The sequence below is a fragment of the Lactuca saligna genome, chromosome 8 (genome assembly GCF_052625555.1).
Source record: "Lactuca saligna cultivar CGN05327 chromosome 8, ASM5262555v1, whole genome shotgun sequence".
NCBI lineage: Eukaryota > Viridiplantae > Streptophyta > Magnoliopsida > Asterales > Asteraceae > Lactuca > Lactuca saligna.
Window position 1 is genome coordinate 171,144,500 of NC_136424.1, and position 16,749 is coordinate 171,161,248.

Genomic DNA, 16,749 nt, shown 5'->3' on the forward strand with positions numbered 1-16,749 from the left:
TTGTAATTTTACTGTATTCTCTCGTTTGATCCATAAAATTTTATAGTAGTATTCGTACTATATCATGTCTACAGCCGACTAAAAGTATTTCAATAGCAAAATTCCTAAAAATAAAAACAATAACCCGGTTTTTTGTCTTTATATATTTAAAGACTTTTCCAACAAATATTATTAAAATATGTCCACTTTTTTTATAAGGATAAACATCATACTACTAAAATGTTGTGATGAGTTATGTTAATCGAAGGACTTATGCTATACACGACAATTTGATTCCTATTGTAAAATTTAATTTGCACAAGACGACACCGTTTTTAACCCGAAAATAGAAAACAGATAAATTAAGAATATCTCCCTACACATACTATATATAGAGAGGGTGAGAGAAGGCATGAATATGTACACAATGTATGCACATAGCGGAAGGCACACTGCGTATCAAATTTGAAGATTACGTTCTTCAATCTTCCTTTTATAACTTGAAAAGTGATTCAATCGGATCTCGAAAGAATTTTGGGGTCTTTGTTGCTTAATTTGATTTACGTAGATAAATATATTATTGATTTTGTATCAATGGTGACGGTGGATAACGAGCGCTGTGATAGTATGAGTATGGAATCGAAACGGCCGTCCACGGCGGCGATGAATAATAACAATAACCGGAATCAGATACAAAAGCTAGAGGTTTACAATGAGATTCTTCTGCGACTCAAAGAATCCAACAGCGATGAAGCCAAAGAACCTGGTTTTGATGACGAGCTCTTTGCGCACTTCAATCGTCTTCCGACCAGGTATATGTGAAATCCATTAATCTTCTTTTCTTATTGTATAGCCATTCAATTTCAACCTTTTTTTTTTTTTTTTTTTTTTTTGATAATAGAACCACAGATGATCAAAACGTAAAACAGATCACATTTGTAAATGAATTTTATGTTTTTTTAATGTTGATTTGGATTGAAAAAGGCGGAATTAACATTTGGTGTTGAAGGAAGCAAATTTTGTTTCTTCGATCTTCAGACACTTTTTTGTCATCTATCATTGATTGAATGTATTCAACGATTTTCTGCGTAGCAATTTGTCTATGTTTATTAGTTTTTCTACTGGTGTATATAAATCTTCCTCATTATATAATATTTTATATGTTGTGTTTGTCTGTAAGTGGATCTGTTTAACCTAGGGATTTCTTTGTTTCTTAATACCACTTGGATAATATATTTTAATATTTTCTTCTGGCGAGTTGGAAATTAAAGTTGAATAGTTTATTCATATCATATCTGATGCATTTTCTATGCTGTATTGAAGGTATGCACTTGATGTAAATGTCGAAAGGGCAGAAGATGTACTCATGCACAAGAGATTGCTGAGTTTAGCACATGATCCTGCTAATGGGCCTGTATTCGATGTTCGCCTTGTTCAGGTTTGTTTATTTTATACTGTGTTTGACATACATTAGACTGTGTTTGAAACTTATGTTAATGAGACAAAAGTTACAATTTTTTTCCCACCCAAAAAGGTGAACAAGATAGGACATGATCACATGACTCACTCTCAATGTCTCGAATGTGCAAAAGACGTGAATGCCCTCCCTGTTTCTTTTTTCTGTTCATGTTATACTATTAATTGTTATAATCTTTCTCATCTTAATAATTCTATGTGATTGCATAGCTGGTTCTAATTGTATTGCCTATTTGCAGGTTTCTCAGAGTTCAGAAGATTCAGTTGATTGCAGCTCACCTGGGAAACAGACAACCCAAAGGTACAAGTTTAGATACCTACACATTATGTCCTGAATGATAGAAAATGACTATTTTACCCCTCCGTGTAGAATTAGTGCCGACTAAAATGATTGTTTGATCAATGTTATGAACAAAAAATCTGAATGACAAAAAATGTCAGCTTATGAATTACATAAATAACAGATATTTGATACAACTTCAATGTTACGAATTATTTAACTTGTTGACCAAAGATCTATCTAATATCATTCATTTATTCAGCCTGTTAAGTCCTAAACAAGTATTGCCTTATTTTTCTTGTTCATTTCTGTCTCTTTTGATATTTTGAGATCTTGAATGTTGTTTTCTGATGATATATATTTTATGTTAGCAGTCATCCACCACCTGCCTTTGGTTCAGCACCTAATCTTGAAGCCCTTGCACTTGAAGCAAATGGAAATAATTCTGTAAATAGTCACATAGACATTCCCAGGTATATATATATATATATATATTAACTATGCTGATTTATTTGCACTTATGCAGCCTTTCATGTTGATATATAACACTATTTCAGTATCATTCATGATGCTGTATTGTTATTTACATAATAAAAATAGTTGAAAACTAATCTTATTATCTTTGAAATCTTTGTTATTGAAGCGCACTATGAACTTAAGCACCAAAAAACTAAGAGGCAACTAGAAAGTTACAACTTTTTATGATATTGAAACAAGATATTAGCTTCTCAAATCCTTTTGAATGCCTTTATGCTTCTTTAACTCACTCTTGTTAAAACTCTAATTTATTTCATGCTTTATGATCTTTTACATACTTCCATTTGTTTAGATGTTAACATGTTGAAGATTCTTGGACACATTATAAATAGATAATGTAGTTAATTAATTAACTTTCAGTATTGTAAAAGTATAATGTTTATTCTTGGATAACTTACTCTACAATTTTTTTATTATTATACAGGCCAATGCATGAAATCACCTTTTCAACAGATGACAAACCAAAGCTTCTGAGTCAGGTAAAGACTTTACAACTTTTTTTTTAACACAAAAAGGTAGACCAAGAATTGCGCTTGATCTCTCATATATACAAAAGACGTAAATGCCCTCCTCCTCATCATTTGTTTGCACATGATGAATATTTAGATGTGTAAAAAATTGCAGTTGACAAGCTTACTGGCTGAAATAGGACTGAATATCCAGGAAGCACATGCTTTTTCTACAGTAGATGGATACTCATTAGATGTCTTTGTTGTTGATGGATGGGCATTTGAGGTATTTTCTTCTTCTCCTTTAAATCTATCACACATATAGTTAGTTTCAAATTACTTATTTTTAACTCCATAAGTTTTGTATTTAAAAAAAATGGACAATGTCACTAAATTGTAAACAAGTTTCATGCTTGTTCCATTTGGGCACCTCAAACTCATTTTCAAGAGGTTTAAACTGAAACTTTGTTATCATCTAATTAAATTGTTGCAATTAACTTGCCACGTTATACGTCCACATCAGCAAAAAGTTACAAAATTTTATAAGAATGAAACAGAAAATACAAAATTTCACTACAAGGGAATATAATTGAAACTTCAGTGGGCAAACCTGTTGGTTATTATTTAGTGACATAATCTCTTTAAAAACAATCATAAGTTTTGTACTATGTCATGTTTTTCTGTTTTTTTTATAAATGTTCTTTTCATATACATTTTTAGGAAACTGAAGAGCTCCGAGATGCAATAGAAAGAAAACTTTCTAAGCTTGAGGTATGTAATTCCAGATATTTTGACCTGATATTGTAAGTCAATGAGTATGAGGTTGACTATTTGACTTCATTCTAATGTCTATACAGAAACAATCTTGGAAAGATCATCAAGACCAAAGAGGAAAAAGTTGCCAAATTGATCACTTAAGAATACCAAATGATGGAACAGATGTATGGGAAATTGATCCTCAGTTTCTGACCCTTGATCACAAAGTTGCATCTGGATCTTATGGTGATCTGTAAGTCTTCTCAAATTAAATTACCCCTTTGGCTTTTGATTTTGGCCTAAATCTAATGACCCTTTTCATTTTTCAGTTTTTTAAGAATGTAGGCTCATACACACCAGTAAATATTCACTGCAATGAAAATAACATGGAAATCATAGTCTTGACTTTGACTTTGACTACTTTGACTATCTTCTTCTAGAATATGTAAACAATAGGGGAAGCCTAGAAGGTTTATTAAACATATGATAACAAAATATGTCAAATACTTAACAAATAATTATCAATGGTGATTTGCATATGTAAAGGAATATCCTAACTCTTACATGTTTAGTATCTAGAACCTTCATTTATTTTGGGATGAAGGGGTTATTAATTTATTACACATTCTCTATTGCTTTTAAATGCTGACATTTTATATGTGTTAATAATTTAGATATAAAGGTACATATCGTAGTCAAGAGGTAGCTATAAAGATGCTTAAGGCTGAGCGTATAGACACAGATATGCAACAAGAATTTGCCCAAGAAGTTTATATCATGAGGTTTGTCATCAATTCGCATAAGGAGGGCATTTACGTCAATTTCACAAACAAGAGATTGAAAGCTAGTCCCTATCCTACATTTTAGGGTCAGACAAAAAGTTGCAGCTTTTGTCTGAATGACATCAGAGGCAAACTCAGTACAACCTGTTATGTCATGTCATGAGTAACAAATTGAGTTTAAATATTTATGCATGTTATTTTATCCGAATTTTATCGTTATAAAATTTTTAGAAATATGCGTTTAATTAATTACTATATGCAGGAAAATCCGACATAAGAATGTTGTGCAGTTCATTGGAGCATGTACTAAACCATCAAGCTTGTGCATTGTAACAGGTAATTTTCAATTGATTTTGATTTTTCTCCATGTTATTTATTCATGGGTAGATTTTTATTAACTGTATAAATTTGTACAGAATTCATGAGTGGGGGAAGTGTGTATGATTATTTGCACAAACAAAAGGGTACATTTAAGCTTCCAATATTACTCAAAGTTGCAATTGATATATCAAGGGGGATGAACTACCTGCATCAAAACAATATTATACACAGGGACCTCAAGTGTGCAAATCTTCTCATGGATGAAAATGATGTAATCATCTCCTTTTGCATTCCATATAGTATATATATATATATTTTTTTTTTTTTAAATCATTCAATATTCTTTACTGATATTTTGTAATCAGGTTGTTAAGGTGGCTGATTTTGGAGTCGCAAGAGTGAAGGCTCAGACAGGTGTCATGACAGCAGAAACCGGGACATATAGATGGATGGCTCCCGAGGTGCTTCATTTCTATCAATCTTTCTTTACGATTCTTAGTTTGTTAGGCCTTGTACTGTATTTAACATGCACTGTACTGAAACTGATACTGACACAGACAGATATCAATGGGACAAACGTTACAACTTTTTGTACTACCCAAAAAAGTGAGACAGTCTTACCTTTTTGGGTGGGACAAATTACTATTTTGTCCTATTGACTGATCCAGTACATGTCAAACGTAGTATGTTTGGTTGGAAGTTTGATGATGAGTTTTTTTTCGTGATAACTTTTTTTACAATGAAGGTTATTGAACACAAGCCGTATGATCTCAAGGCAGATGTTTTCAGTTTTGGGGTTGTTTTGTGGGAGTTGCTCACAGGAAAGGTATTTTTTTTTTTTTTTTTTTTTCACTTTTGGTATATTTTTATGTACATTGATATTCATGTGTTTTGTATATTTATTTTTCCAGCTTCCATACGAGTTCTTGACCCCAGTCCAGGCAGCTATTGGAGTAGTTCAAAAGGTAAAACATAAATCATTACACTGTTCAACCTTATAAATTTCCATTTTTATTAACATATATGTTCCAACTTTTCAGGGCTTAAGGCCTACTATACCCAAGAACACTCAACCAAAGCTCGCAGAATTGCTAGGGAAATGCTGGCAAAAGGACCCAGCTTTAAGACCAGACTTCACTGAGATCATAGATATTCTCAAGAAAATAACTATTGAAGTACGCAACTTATATATTTTACTTCATGCATGACATAGAAAAACACGTCCTTTGACAATTTTATCAATTTAATTAGACACTGAAATATTACTATATAATAATGATGAAAAAAATTAAACATTGGTTCCATATTCTAGGTTGAAAATGCGGAGGACAGGCGGACAGAAAAGGGATCGGGTCGATTCCTATCGCTACTTAGGCGGGGCCATCATTAAACTAAAACTCGTAATTTATTATTTACTGTGGTATCTAAAATGGTTTGTTATGTAAGCCATTGTACAGTAGTGTACTTAATTATCCTATTTTTCCTTTCTCTTTTTGGACTAGAAATTGTCCAACTTACAAAAAAGTATAATTTTCATTGCATATATTTGCAAGTAATTACTATTTTGTGCAAAACGTATCTTAATCACCATATTTTTTTTAATTATAGTAGCAAGATGTATATGTTTTTTCACCATAATTTCAGCGATATGTAACCCACTATAGCAATATACTTGCGTTACATTTCTTAATACATAAATAGCAATGTGCGTACAACAAACTAATTGTATCATCAAAGCATCTATACATTTTTTATCGATAATAGGAAGAGAAATTAAATATCCTCCTACCATTTGTTCCTACTTTTCCTCCTACTATATCAAATGTTGACAAGTGGATTAAATGATTATTAATTTCATTAAATGTCTAATTAAATGTGACACATGTCAACATTTGATATGGTAGGAGGAAAAGTAGGAACAAAAGGTAGGAGGATAAATATCCTCCTACCATTTGTTCCTACTCAAATGTTGACAAGTGGATTAAATGATTATTAATTTCATTAAATGTCTAATTAAATGTGACACATGTCAACATTTGATATGGTAGGAGGAAAAGTAGAAACTAGGAGAATATTTAATTTCTCAGGAAGAGAAAAAATGGAAATATGTTTTTGTTATGGGTAAAAAATTATGTATTGTTGCTGTTGTCGGTAAAAGAAGGGTGTCAAAATATAAGGATGTTGATAGGTTTTTTAATTTGCCTTTTTATAAATGAGGAAAGATAGAGGATCGGTTTTCTGTTAATTAATCTAAGTCCTTTGTTGCATACTATAATCCATGCCATCAAGGTTTAAAATAACGTCACTTTATATGGATGTTTCAAAGGGTTTGAAACCCCAAAATAATAATTTTGTCCATCTAGACTTGATATAGATAGGCCTTGATTGTATTGTTTCACCACACCACTTAAAATCGAGATTATTTATGAAATCTTGTTTTCTCAATCCCTCACTTCTTTCTTCAATTTCCAATCACATACTCACAAGCATGCGTTGGTTTTGGAGCAAAAAACTATACCGATGTTGATGTCGTGGCTATTGCTGAGCATATTCAAAACTAAAAACCTGGTTATTTAGCCCACTTCCGTTTCTATGACATATGAGAGAGAGAGAGAGAGAGAGAGAGAGAGAAATGTAAGTTATTTGACCCTACCTGAAACACCATATTGAAAAATTATGCGGAGGGTTCATGAAATGCAAGACGCTTAAATAACTTTTCGACCCGGAGCAAAGTTTCAATTGTGTGCTATTCAAAACTAATAACTTTATGCGGAGGGTTCATGATCCAAGAAGCATTGCTATTTTCACCACTACGACAAACCACGATTTACAGAAGCCTTGAAAACAACATTTCAACTGTGTGCTATAATCAAGTTGTACTATGCTTAGACGAGATGTAAAAACTAGATGCGATTCAACATGTTTGCCAAGTCGACTTGCTAATTGTTCGAAAATTTATTTGATATTTTTGGTTATATATGGTCATAAATAATCATAAAATAATATCGATAATAACATATGATCTTATAGGGTTACACAATAGCAAACAAACACCAATTGATATTTTATTTAATAAATATTATATGTGAGACCCATATATTACATGAGTTCATTTATAATTAAATATATATATATATATATATATATATATATATATATATATATATATATATATATATATATAAAATTCTAAACATTTGAGAAGTATAAATTTATAAGAAAAGTGAGAAAATATTGAATTATAAAAATTAAAGTGTTTTTTTTTTCTTTTAAACTTAAACATATAATTTAGATAAATAAATAAATAAAATTTATAAATATTTAATCTAGTAATTTTGAAATTAGAAGAAAGATTCATTAATGAAATTAATATGCATTTATTATTGCATTTAAACACTCTAAAATTTTCATAAAATGAAAAAACCATAAAATGACATGTGAAATAAAAATTAATTTAAAATAACCATAAAATTACATATGTCAAAATAAATGAAAATGTAACATGTGGTAAAAAGATCTTTATTTATTAGAGAGGATGATTCATAGTAAAATATCATAACTCTTGCATCTGTTACTTTGTGAAAATTAATATTGTATATTAACTCATATGGTATGAATTAACTGAAGTGTGTTAGTTACATCATTTAAAGGTTAAATGATTTTAAATTAATTTGTATAACTTTATTTAATGTAAAAGAACAAATTATTGAAATAGTCCTTGTGGTTTGGCTAAAGTTGCGCGTTTGGTCCCTATGTTTTGTTTTGCACTAGGACCATCCCCACGTTTTATTTTTATTACCCGCCTGGTCCCTGGGTCCGTTAGTTGTCAATTCCCAACGTTAAGTCCCCCCACGTGCTTCTCACATGAGGGGTATTTTCGTCATTTTATACATGGTGCCTAAATGCAATGCCAATCGTTTCTTCATTCCGATCATTTTACGATCACCTCCCTCTCTCTCACACACACACACACTCTCTCTCACTTAATCTGTAACTCATCAAAATCGGGTGGAAACCCTAACTCCTCAAAAATTTGCAAGAATCATCAAAGTAACAATGGTGGGTTGGAGGATTAGAGCAAACATGGAAGAAATAGACGTTGAAAAACATTATGGTAACCCCTATTTTCAAAAGTTAAATTTATCACTTACAAATTTCAAGCTAATAAGTTGAAGCTTTCTCTTTTACAGCTGGTAATCCAACTATCTTCTCTATTAGATTATTCTATGGTGGAGAGTTTATGAAGTTTCCTGGAAGGAGGTACGTCAAGGGAAAAGAAAGATACGTTGATCTATTGGACATTGATGAGTTTTGAGTACACGATATTGATGAGATGATGGAGACCCTAGGTTGTGTTGAGGAGGGTAATTTGCTTTATTACCACTTCAAAAGACCCTTTTCAGATTTGGACTTTGGGTTGTTTACATTGGCTAGTGATAGTGACATTAACCATTTGGGTACATACGTAGGTAAACATAAACTGATTGAAGTTTATGTTGAACATGGTAAAACAGTGTTGCATACATATACAATGTCATCTACCCCTTGTAAAGTTAGGATTGAAGAAATCGTTGATCAACCTTCATGTAGTAGAAGGCTATTTTTGGAATGGAGGGAAACTGAAACAGGGGATTATATTGGATCAAGTAAACCAAATGTTGTGCCAACTAAATAAACTGAAAGTGACCAAATTGATGCCTAATGTGAAACACAAGGTATATTTGATGAATTTGATCAAATTCTAAATGAAGAACCTGGAGGGATTACTCATGAAAGTGACAATAGAAATGATGTTAATGATAGTGGTGATAGTGGTGATAGTGATGATAGTGAGTTTCTTAGTAGACTTAGATAACCTCCTAGATGAACCTGAGATAGACATGAATGAGTTTTAGTTAAATATTGATGAAGATATAGAGTGGGTGGGTGATCTTGGAGGGTCAAATGTCAAGGAAATGATAACAAGGGAAATTGATGATATTGAGGTTGTAAACAATGCGGTATTCTTATATGAGTCATCATCTGATGAATGTGGGAGCAACAGGAGAAAAAAATCAATTAAGGCAATCCGAAGGGCAATGGAAATAGTGAAGCAAGAGTTAGGGGTCGTTTGATAGTTGTTAACTAAGTTAGAGCTTATTGAGTTAGAAGCTGACTGAGTTAGAAGTTCTAACTAAGTCAACATCTAACTGAGTTTATCTATTTGATTATTTATCGGACTGACTCTGGTGAATGATAAAAAATTGACAATATTACCCTTATGTTCTGCTGGATAAAATAATTATAAAAATCCAATATGTAACATAAAATCTAAATAAAACATACATTATTTAAAATCCAAATATAAACTGTTATACAAAATACATTTACAATTTTACCAAGATATTTTCACTTGATTTCATACATCACTTTGGAAATTCATCTCAAACTTCATCTTCATCAAAAACTTTCATTGTAACAAAGAAGATAGTAACAGGGGTTGTTTTCCACTAAGAACTAAACAAACTGTTTAATCCCAACATCATTTTTTGTTTAAAAGGCTTGAATCCTTCTGCAGAAACATTGCTTCTTGTCCCAAGTTAATTTGAACCAAAGTACAGTGTATCCACCCATTTATGTTGCCTTTTTCCTTTTGATGAAATCTTGTATCAAAATTGCTATAGAAGCCTGTGCCAACCAGTGCTGGTTAATAATCACTTTGGTCTAATGGGTAGAGTGATGGTGTGAACAATATCACAAATCAATCATCTAATATTTTGTTGTACGACAAATGAACACATCCCACTTTTTCACTTTCTCTAACCATGTCCAGGAATACAAAAACACGAAAAGGACAAGAGTAAAGCCATCTTTGATCACAAAAAATCATTGACTATGGTTTTTCTCTCTTGATTCTCTCTATATCTCTCTTTCTTTCCTATTTTCATAGTAAAAATCGAGAAAGAAAAAGAGCAAATAACTAATCCATTATAGCACACAAGCACAACAAATCGAAAAGAACCAAAAGAAGGAGAACAAAGTCGAAAATCACAGCAAAAGTTGAACTTTTCAGCAAGAATCAAACAATAAAAAACGAGAAAATGCAAGATGTACTTGTCTCCGGTTAACCGGTCGGAGGAAGAAAGTCGACGGAAGAGTAGCAGATGAGGGTGGGGAGCAGGTCGTCGTTGCCTTTTCTCTGTGAAGGTTGTCAACGTAGGCTAAAATCGGTAAATGCATAACCAACATCCCAGTCCAACGATTCAAAGGGAAGGACTGAATCATCGCTTTTTCTTGGACTGAGTCCATAGCTTGGATTGAGTCCTTGATTGTAAAAACCACTGTTGTAAAAATCCCGACTAGGTCCCGATTAATCTCCGATTAATCCCTAGGCGTTACTCGACCGATTAAAGGGCGCATAGCGATTAGTCCTTGTATACATAATGAGTGAAACATTATAAAACGATGAAATTTTAACATTTTGAAGAAATTTTATCTCAATGGAAACTATTTAAGGCATGATTAGTGTTGTATTAATCATATTAACATATTTTGTTATCAAATTAGTGGTATTTACGAACTTTGATATGATATTAGTCATATTCTTTTTTCTAAAATCCAATAAATTAGCAATTAATGGTACCCGATTAATCCCCCGATTAATCTCCGCCTAGCCGATTAATCGCTTAACCCCAGTCTACCGACTAGCCAACGTCGAGCGATTTTTGCAACCTTGGTAAAAACAAAATCAAACACCCTATTTTTTCTTTTTTGGACCGGGTCCCCTATTGGACTCAATTAGAAGCAATATCAAACACCCCTTTAGTGATCCATTCTATGTGTACCAAAAATTCACATCATCTAAAGAATTGAAAGATGCAATAAGACAACATGTTGTGGAGACAAAGAGGGAACTAGACTTTATAAGAAATGACAAAAACAGAGTGAGAGCAATTTGTAAAGGTGCTATCCCAGACCTTGGTCAACTTGATCCATGTGGGCCCAGTCAAAGAAATAAAGAAACTGAAGAAAACAAGTGTCCATGGGTACTTTATGCTAGCAAGTGGAAACAAGATGTTGACTAGGAGATCAAGACCTAGGAAAAAAGCATAGATGTCTACAAACAAGAAATGTGAAGGCTTGTACCTACAAGTTTTTGGCAAAGAAAATAGTGCAGCAGATTGAAAGCAACCCTACAGTCCCTACACGAGCTTTACAAGAACAACTTCAACGTGTATACCAGGTAGATATTTTGAAGATGAAGGTATTTAGGGCTAAAAACATAAGCATTGAATCAAGTAAGGGGATATTATGCAGGGCAATATACTACACTACGAGACTATGTTCAAGAACTTCACACTCGAAACCCAGGGACAACAGTTAAGATAGAGGTCGAAAATGAGCCAAACCCAACTTTTGAGACTAGAACTTTCAAACGGATCTACATCTGTCTAGGGCCATTAAAGAAATTTTTTCTAGCTGGTAAAAGAGATTACATTGGTTTGGATGGGACTTTTATGAAAGAGCCTTATCCTGGAATGATACTCACAATAGTGGTAAGATGTAAACACGTATCTTGTGTCATTTTATTCCATTTTATTTAAATTATCAACTCCTTCACTATGTTTAGGGTCTTGATGGAAATAATTATACACATCCTGTCATATAGGCCGAGAATGTAAATTCATGGACTTGGTTCTTAAGGTGCTTGGGTGATGACATTGATTTGCAAGCTAATTCCAACTTTACCTTTATATCTGACAGAAGAAGGTAAGTAATTTCAATGGACTTGGTTCTTATTGCACATTGTATACATTACATCTAATTTTGTTTACTTTTTGTACAGGGCTTGTTGCAAGCAATTGGTACATTGTATCCATGTGCAGAACAAAAGTTTTGTCTGCAACACATTCATGAAAACATGAAGAAAATATGGAGGGGAAAGGTGTTTCAGGACATGTTGTGGAACTGTGCAAGTACAACAACAATACAAGAATTCAACCATGCTATGGAAGAGTTAAGAAAGCTAAACAATGACTGCTATGAATGCATTAAAGCTATTCCACCTCAACATTGGTCTAGGGCACACTTCGCAGGTTTGTTTTATTTTGTTGGGTTAATTGTTACCAAATGATTCACTTTCTCACATAATTTTTTATTTATATTATAGGGAGAGCTCATTGTGATGGGCTTCTGAATAACTTGTGTGAGACCATAAATAATCAAATTAAGAAAGCACATGACCAACCAATTATCACTTGCCTTGAGTACATTAGAGAGTACCTTATGTTAAGGATTGTGAGTGTCCAAAAGGTAATTGATAAGGTTGTTGGACCATTAACTCCAACTGCAACAAGTGTGCTTGAAAGAAACAAATATGATGCAGCTCAATGTGTGGGTAAGTTATGTGGGAATGGAAAATATCAGGTGAGTGGTCCATGGATGGACCAATGTGTGGTAGACATGGTTCAACATACATGTTCTTGTAGAATATGGGAACTCACTGGTATACCCTGTAAACATGCCCTTGTTGCTATATGGGACATGAGAAAAAATAAGCAGAATGTTGGCGTACCTGAAGAATGGGTTCATTCTACGAACTGGTTAAAAACTTGGAAGGAAATGTATTCTTTCAAGATTGAACCAATGAATGGAAGAAGAATTTGGGAAAAAGTTTCCATGTCCAACCACTTTGCTCCCTCCCAATCATCATGTCCCCATCAGAAGACCAAGGAAGAAAAGAAGGAAGTCAACTATTGAATTAGAAGATATGGTGAAGGGTGGTACAACATCAAGGAAGGATAAGAGTGTGACATGTTCAAAATGCAAAAAGCTTGGTCATAATAAAAGAAGCTGCAAAGGTCAAAGTGTATGTGATGCTAGTTCAATTAAGAAAGGGAAGGCTGGGAATAAAGCTAAAAGTGTAGGTGATGGTACTTCAATCAAGAAAGGGAAGGATGGGAAGAAAGATCAAAGTGCAGGTGATGGTACTTCAAGCAAGAAAGGGAATGTTGGGAAGAAAGCTCAAAGTGCAGGTGGTGGTAGGAAAAGTGGAACTCAAAGTGCATGTGATGGAATTTCAAGCAGGACAAGGAAGGCTGGGAAGAAAGGGAAAAGTATTGCTTAAGTTATGATTGTGTTATCATATTTTGTGTATGTGTTATGATCTTTTGCGTTTGTTATATTTGTCATTATGTTTTATGTCTATGTTATGAACAATTATCGTATGACTTTTGGGATCTGTTGTCTATGTATGGTATGACTTGTAATGTATCTCTATTTTCAATTACGGTATGAACAATTAGTGCTATAATCTTTTGCTATGTTTTTGTTTTAATTCAATTCTATTCACTCATTCAATTCAATTCCATCAATCATTCAATTCTATTCAATCATTTAATTCAATTCCATCAATCATTCAATTCAATTTCATTCTAATTCAATACCATTTAATTCTATTCAATCATTCAATTCAATTCAATTCAATTTCATTCCAATAGAAAACCAATCATTTGCATTCCATTACAAACCACTCAATTCCATTCCATTGTAAAACAGTCAATTCCATTCCATTCCATTATAAAACAGTCAATTGCATTCTAGTACAAACCACTAAATTCCATTCCATTATAAACCACTAAATTCCATTTCATTCCATTATAAAATAGTCAATTGCATTCCAGTACAAACCACTCAATTCTATTCCATTACAAAACACTAAATTCCATTCCATTATAAAATAATGAATTCCATTCCAAAAGAAAATTGCATTCCAATAGACAATTCTAGTCATTCATACATTTTCATTCAATTACATTACTGCCCTGATTAAACAAAAGATAAGTACATTGATAGCATAAATTAAAGCTTATAAATTAAAACTGACACAAAAAAAACCCAATTGAACACTAATAACAGCCTCAAGGCCCTATTCTCATGTTGAAGCTCGTCCAATGACTTCTGCAAATCAGGGGAGATACTTTTTTTACTATTTTCACCATTAAAGTTCTCCTCATCAACCCAATCTATGAAACCACATTTTTCTCCCTGCATTTTGAGTAATTTGTTGTGTGTTAAAGGCATGAGATATATAGATATACTTAAGAAGAAATTGCCCTTACCTTCCCAATACAACAATAGAAAAGTCTCCCAAGGTTTTTCTTGGTAGTCAATCTTCGTATCACACCAACTTGACCACACTTGCAGGTTTTTTCCATTAGGGTTGATCGACTCTTCACAGAAGTGGGAATGAAAGAGACGAAGAAAGGGCGTATTTGAAAATAGAGAGAATCAGGTTTTAGGGTGTTCTAATAGATTTTGTATATAAAATGATTAAAATACCCCTCATGTGTGAAGCACGTGGGGGGGACTTAACGTTGGAATTGACGACTAACGGACCCAGGGACCAGGCAGGTAATAAAAAGAAAACGTGGGGATAGTCTGAGTGCAAAACAAAACATAAGGACCAAACACGCAACTTTAGCCAAAGCATAGGGACTATTTCAGTAATATGTTCAATATAAAAATTAAATTAAATTATATATATATATATATATATATATATATATATATATATATATATATATATATATATATATATATATATATATATATGTACATATATAAAATCGTTTATATTTATATGTATATATAAATACAAATGTTATTTAAAAAGATTGGAGTTTATACTCTATAAAGAGGCTAAAGTAATTTTTATAAAATATAAAAGTAAGAGTGTTAGACACTCTCTCACTCTCTCTCCTCTTAAATTTTCATTCACCAACCTTCTAAACTTATTAAACCTTTTAAGAAGGTCCAATAAGGTTTGCTTGCCTTTTAGTTCCTCCAATGCATGTTCTTGAAAGGTTAAAGACCCATAATTGCTTTGAATGACTTTTAGAAAGAGATTAATGATAAAAGGATTGGGTTTTATAGTTATAAAAACCTCGTGGGACGAAATTTGACACACATATACATACATATATTCTTTCCTCTCTCTAAAGGCTTAGTAAAATGAAAGAAAATACAATAACTCTCTTGAAGACAAAATTTGGATTTGGTACTTCAAGCTTAAGAGCTTGTATTTTACAACAGTCGGACTAGCATTTAGTGGTATTGGAATATTCTTGGTGGATTATCTCTATAGATGAAGTCTCGATTGCCTTCTTTTCATCTTCACCAACATTCAAACCTCCTGAGTGGATTTAAAGGCTTCAAATGTTGTAATCCATAAAATCCATATGGTTGCTTCATTTAATCTTGCACGTTCATGTAAAATGATCATTTGGTGGTTTCTCCTTGTTCAAGTATTTTATAAAAAATATAATAATTACTCCGTTGCAAAATCTCTTGATTTTATGATTTATAAATATCGACTGGAACAAAAACCCAACAAATGGTATCATAGCCTTATTTACATGCATGCATATATTTTATTGATGAAATGAAAATTTTTTTTTTTTTTTTGGAAGCCATGGATGCTTTTCATGTTGTATGAAAAGTTCATGCATGACTTATTTGGCAACGTGCAATGCTAGTTCATTATAATATGTTATCAAAGTTTTTTTATTTTATATATATATATATATATATATATATATATATATATATATATATATAGACACACACATGCATTTGATCATGTTTATGTTGCTTTAGAAAAACATAATATTATTTGATAATTTTTGAATGATTGTATGTGCATCAATAAACCACAGACCATGTGTTGAATGTTGTTGGAATTTTTCAATATGGTTGTAATATTATTTATTTAATCAAATGGTTTGTAATAGTAAATAATAATTTCTTCATTATATTACTTTGTAAATATTAGATGAGTTTGTAATTGAGTATAAGTACTTTATCTTTTGTAAATATTACATTAGTTTGTAATCTAGTATAGGTACTTTAAAGTGTAACAAGAACTTAAGATGAAGATATTTTGAAGATCGAAAAACGTTGGAATTTATTTATTTTAATTGCAATGGAAAACACCACATTTTATCTGAAGTGTTGCTAAACGTGTTGCATCAGATTTCGTGAACCTGAAGCAATAACCCCAAACCTATCTTTTTGTGAAGTGTTGCATGTTGTTAGAACAATTTAGAATTAGTAGAGAATTCATCATCTTGCATACATTGGATGTCTTTGCAAGTGGGAACTTCAACAACATTTCTTGAAGTTTTTGGTC

General features: G+C 32.3%; 2 protein-coding genes and 1 long non-coding RNA gene across 3 annotated transcripts; all 3 read left to right on the forward strand.

Moving 5' to 3' along the window:
* Positions 1-405: 405 nt before the first annotated feature.
* On the forward strand, positions 406-6,136 carry LOC145010173 (serine/threonine-protein kinase STY46-like). The gene is made up of 16 exons (XM_078968745.1): positions 406-791; positions 1,303-1,417; positions 1,695-1,756; positions 2,110-2,208; positions 2,697-2,751; positions 2,897-3,007; positions 3,442-3,492; positions 3,579-3,730; positions 4,152-4,259; positions 4,522-4,595; positions 4,676-4,851; positions 4,946-5,041; positions 5,326-5,406; positions 5,492-5,545; positions 5,621-5,755; positions 5,893-6,136. The coding sequence occupies exons 1-16, from the start codon at positions 574-576 to the stop codon at positions 5,968-5,970; spliced, it is 1,665 nt and encodes a 554-aa protein (XP_078824871.1). The 5' UTR covers positions 406-573; the 3' UTR covers positions 5,971-6,136.
* Positions 6,137-8,306: 2,170 nt separating this feature from the next.
* Positions 8,307-9,222, forward strand: LOC145012828 (uncharacterized). Its single transcript, XR_013664685.1, has 2 exons — positions 8,307-8,694; positions 8,771-9,222. It is a non-coding gene; the product is annotated as an uncharacterized LOC145012828 (long non-coding RNA).
* Positions 9,223-12,228: 3,006 nt separating this feature from the next.
* Positions 12,229-13,863, forward strand: LOC145012767 (uncharacterized). Its single transcript, XM_078971557.1, has 3 exons — positions 12,229-12,329; positions 12,406-12,655; positions 12,730-13,863. The coding sequence occupies exon 3, from the start codon at positions 13,210-13,212 to the stop codon at positions 13,684-13,686; it is 477 nt and encodes a 158-aa protein (XP_078827683.1). The 5' UTR covers positions 12,229-12,329; positions 12,406-12,655; positions 12,730-13,209; the 3' UTR covers positions 13,687-13,863.
* Positions 13,864-16,749: the final 2,886 nt, after the last annotated feature.

What these genes read in the sequence shown, in the direction of transcription:
- LOC145010173 (XM_078968745.1), top strand. Translation starts at nt 574, where the DNA reads ATGGTGACGGTGGATAACGAGCGCTGTGATAGTATGAGTATGGAATCG. An exon ending in TTCTCATGGATGAAAATGAT is followed by an intron (nt 4,852 to 4,945) that starts GTAATCATCTCC and finishes TTTTGTAATCAG; the next exon opens with GTTGTTAAGGTGGCTGATTT. An exon ending in CTATTGGAGTAGTTCAAAAG is followed by an intron (nt 5,546 to 5,620) that starts GTAAAACATAAA and finishes CCAACTTTTCAG; the next exon opens with GGCTTAAGGCCTACTATACC.
- LOC145012767 (XM_078971557.1), top strand. Translation starts at nt 13,210, where the DNA reads ATGGAAGAAGAATTTGGGAAAAAGTTTCCATGTCCAACCACTTTGCTC.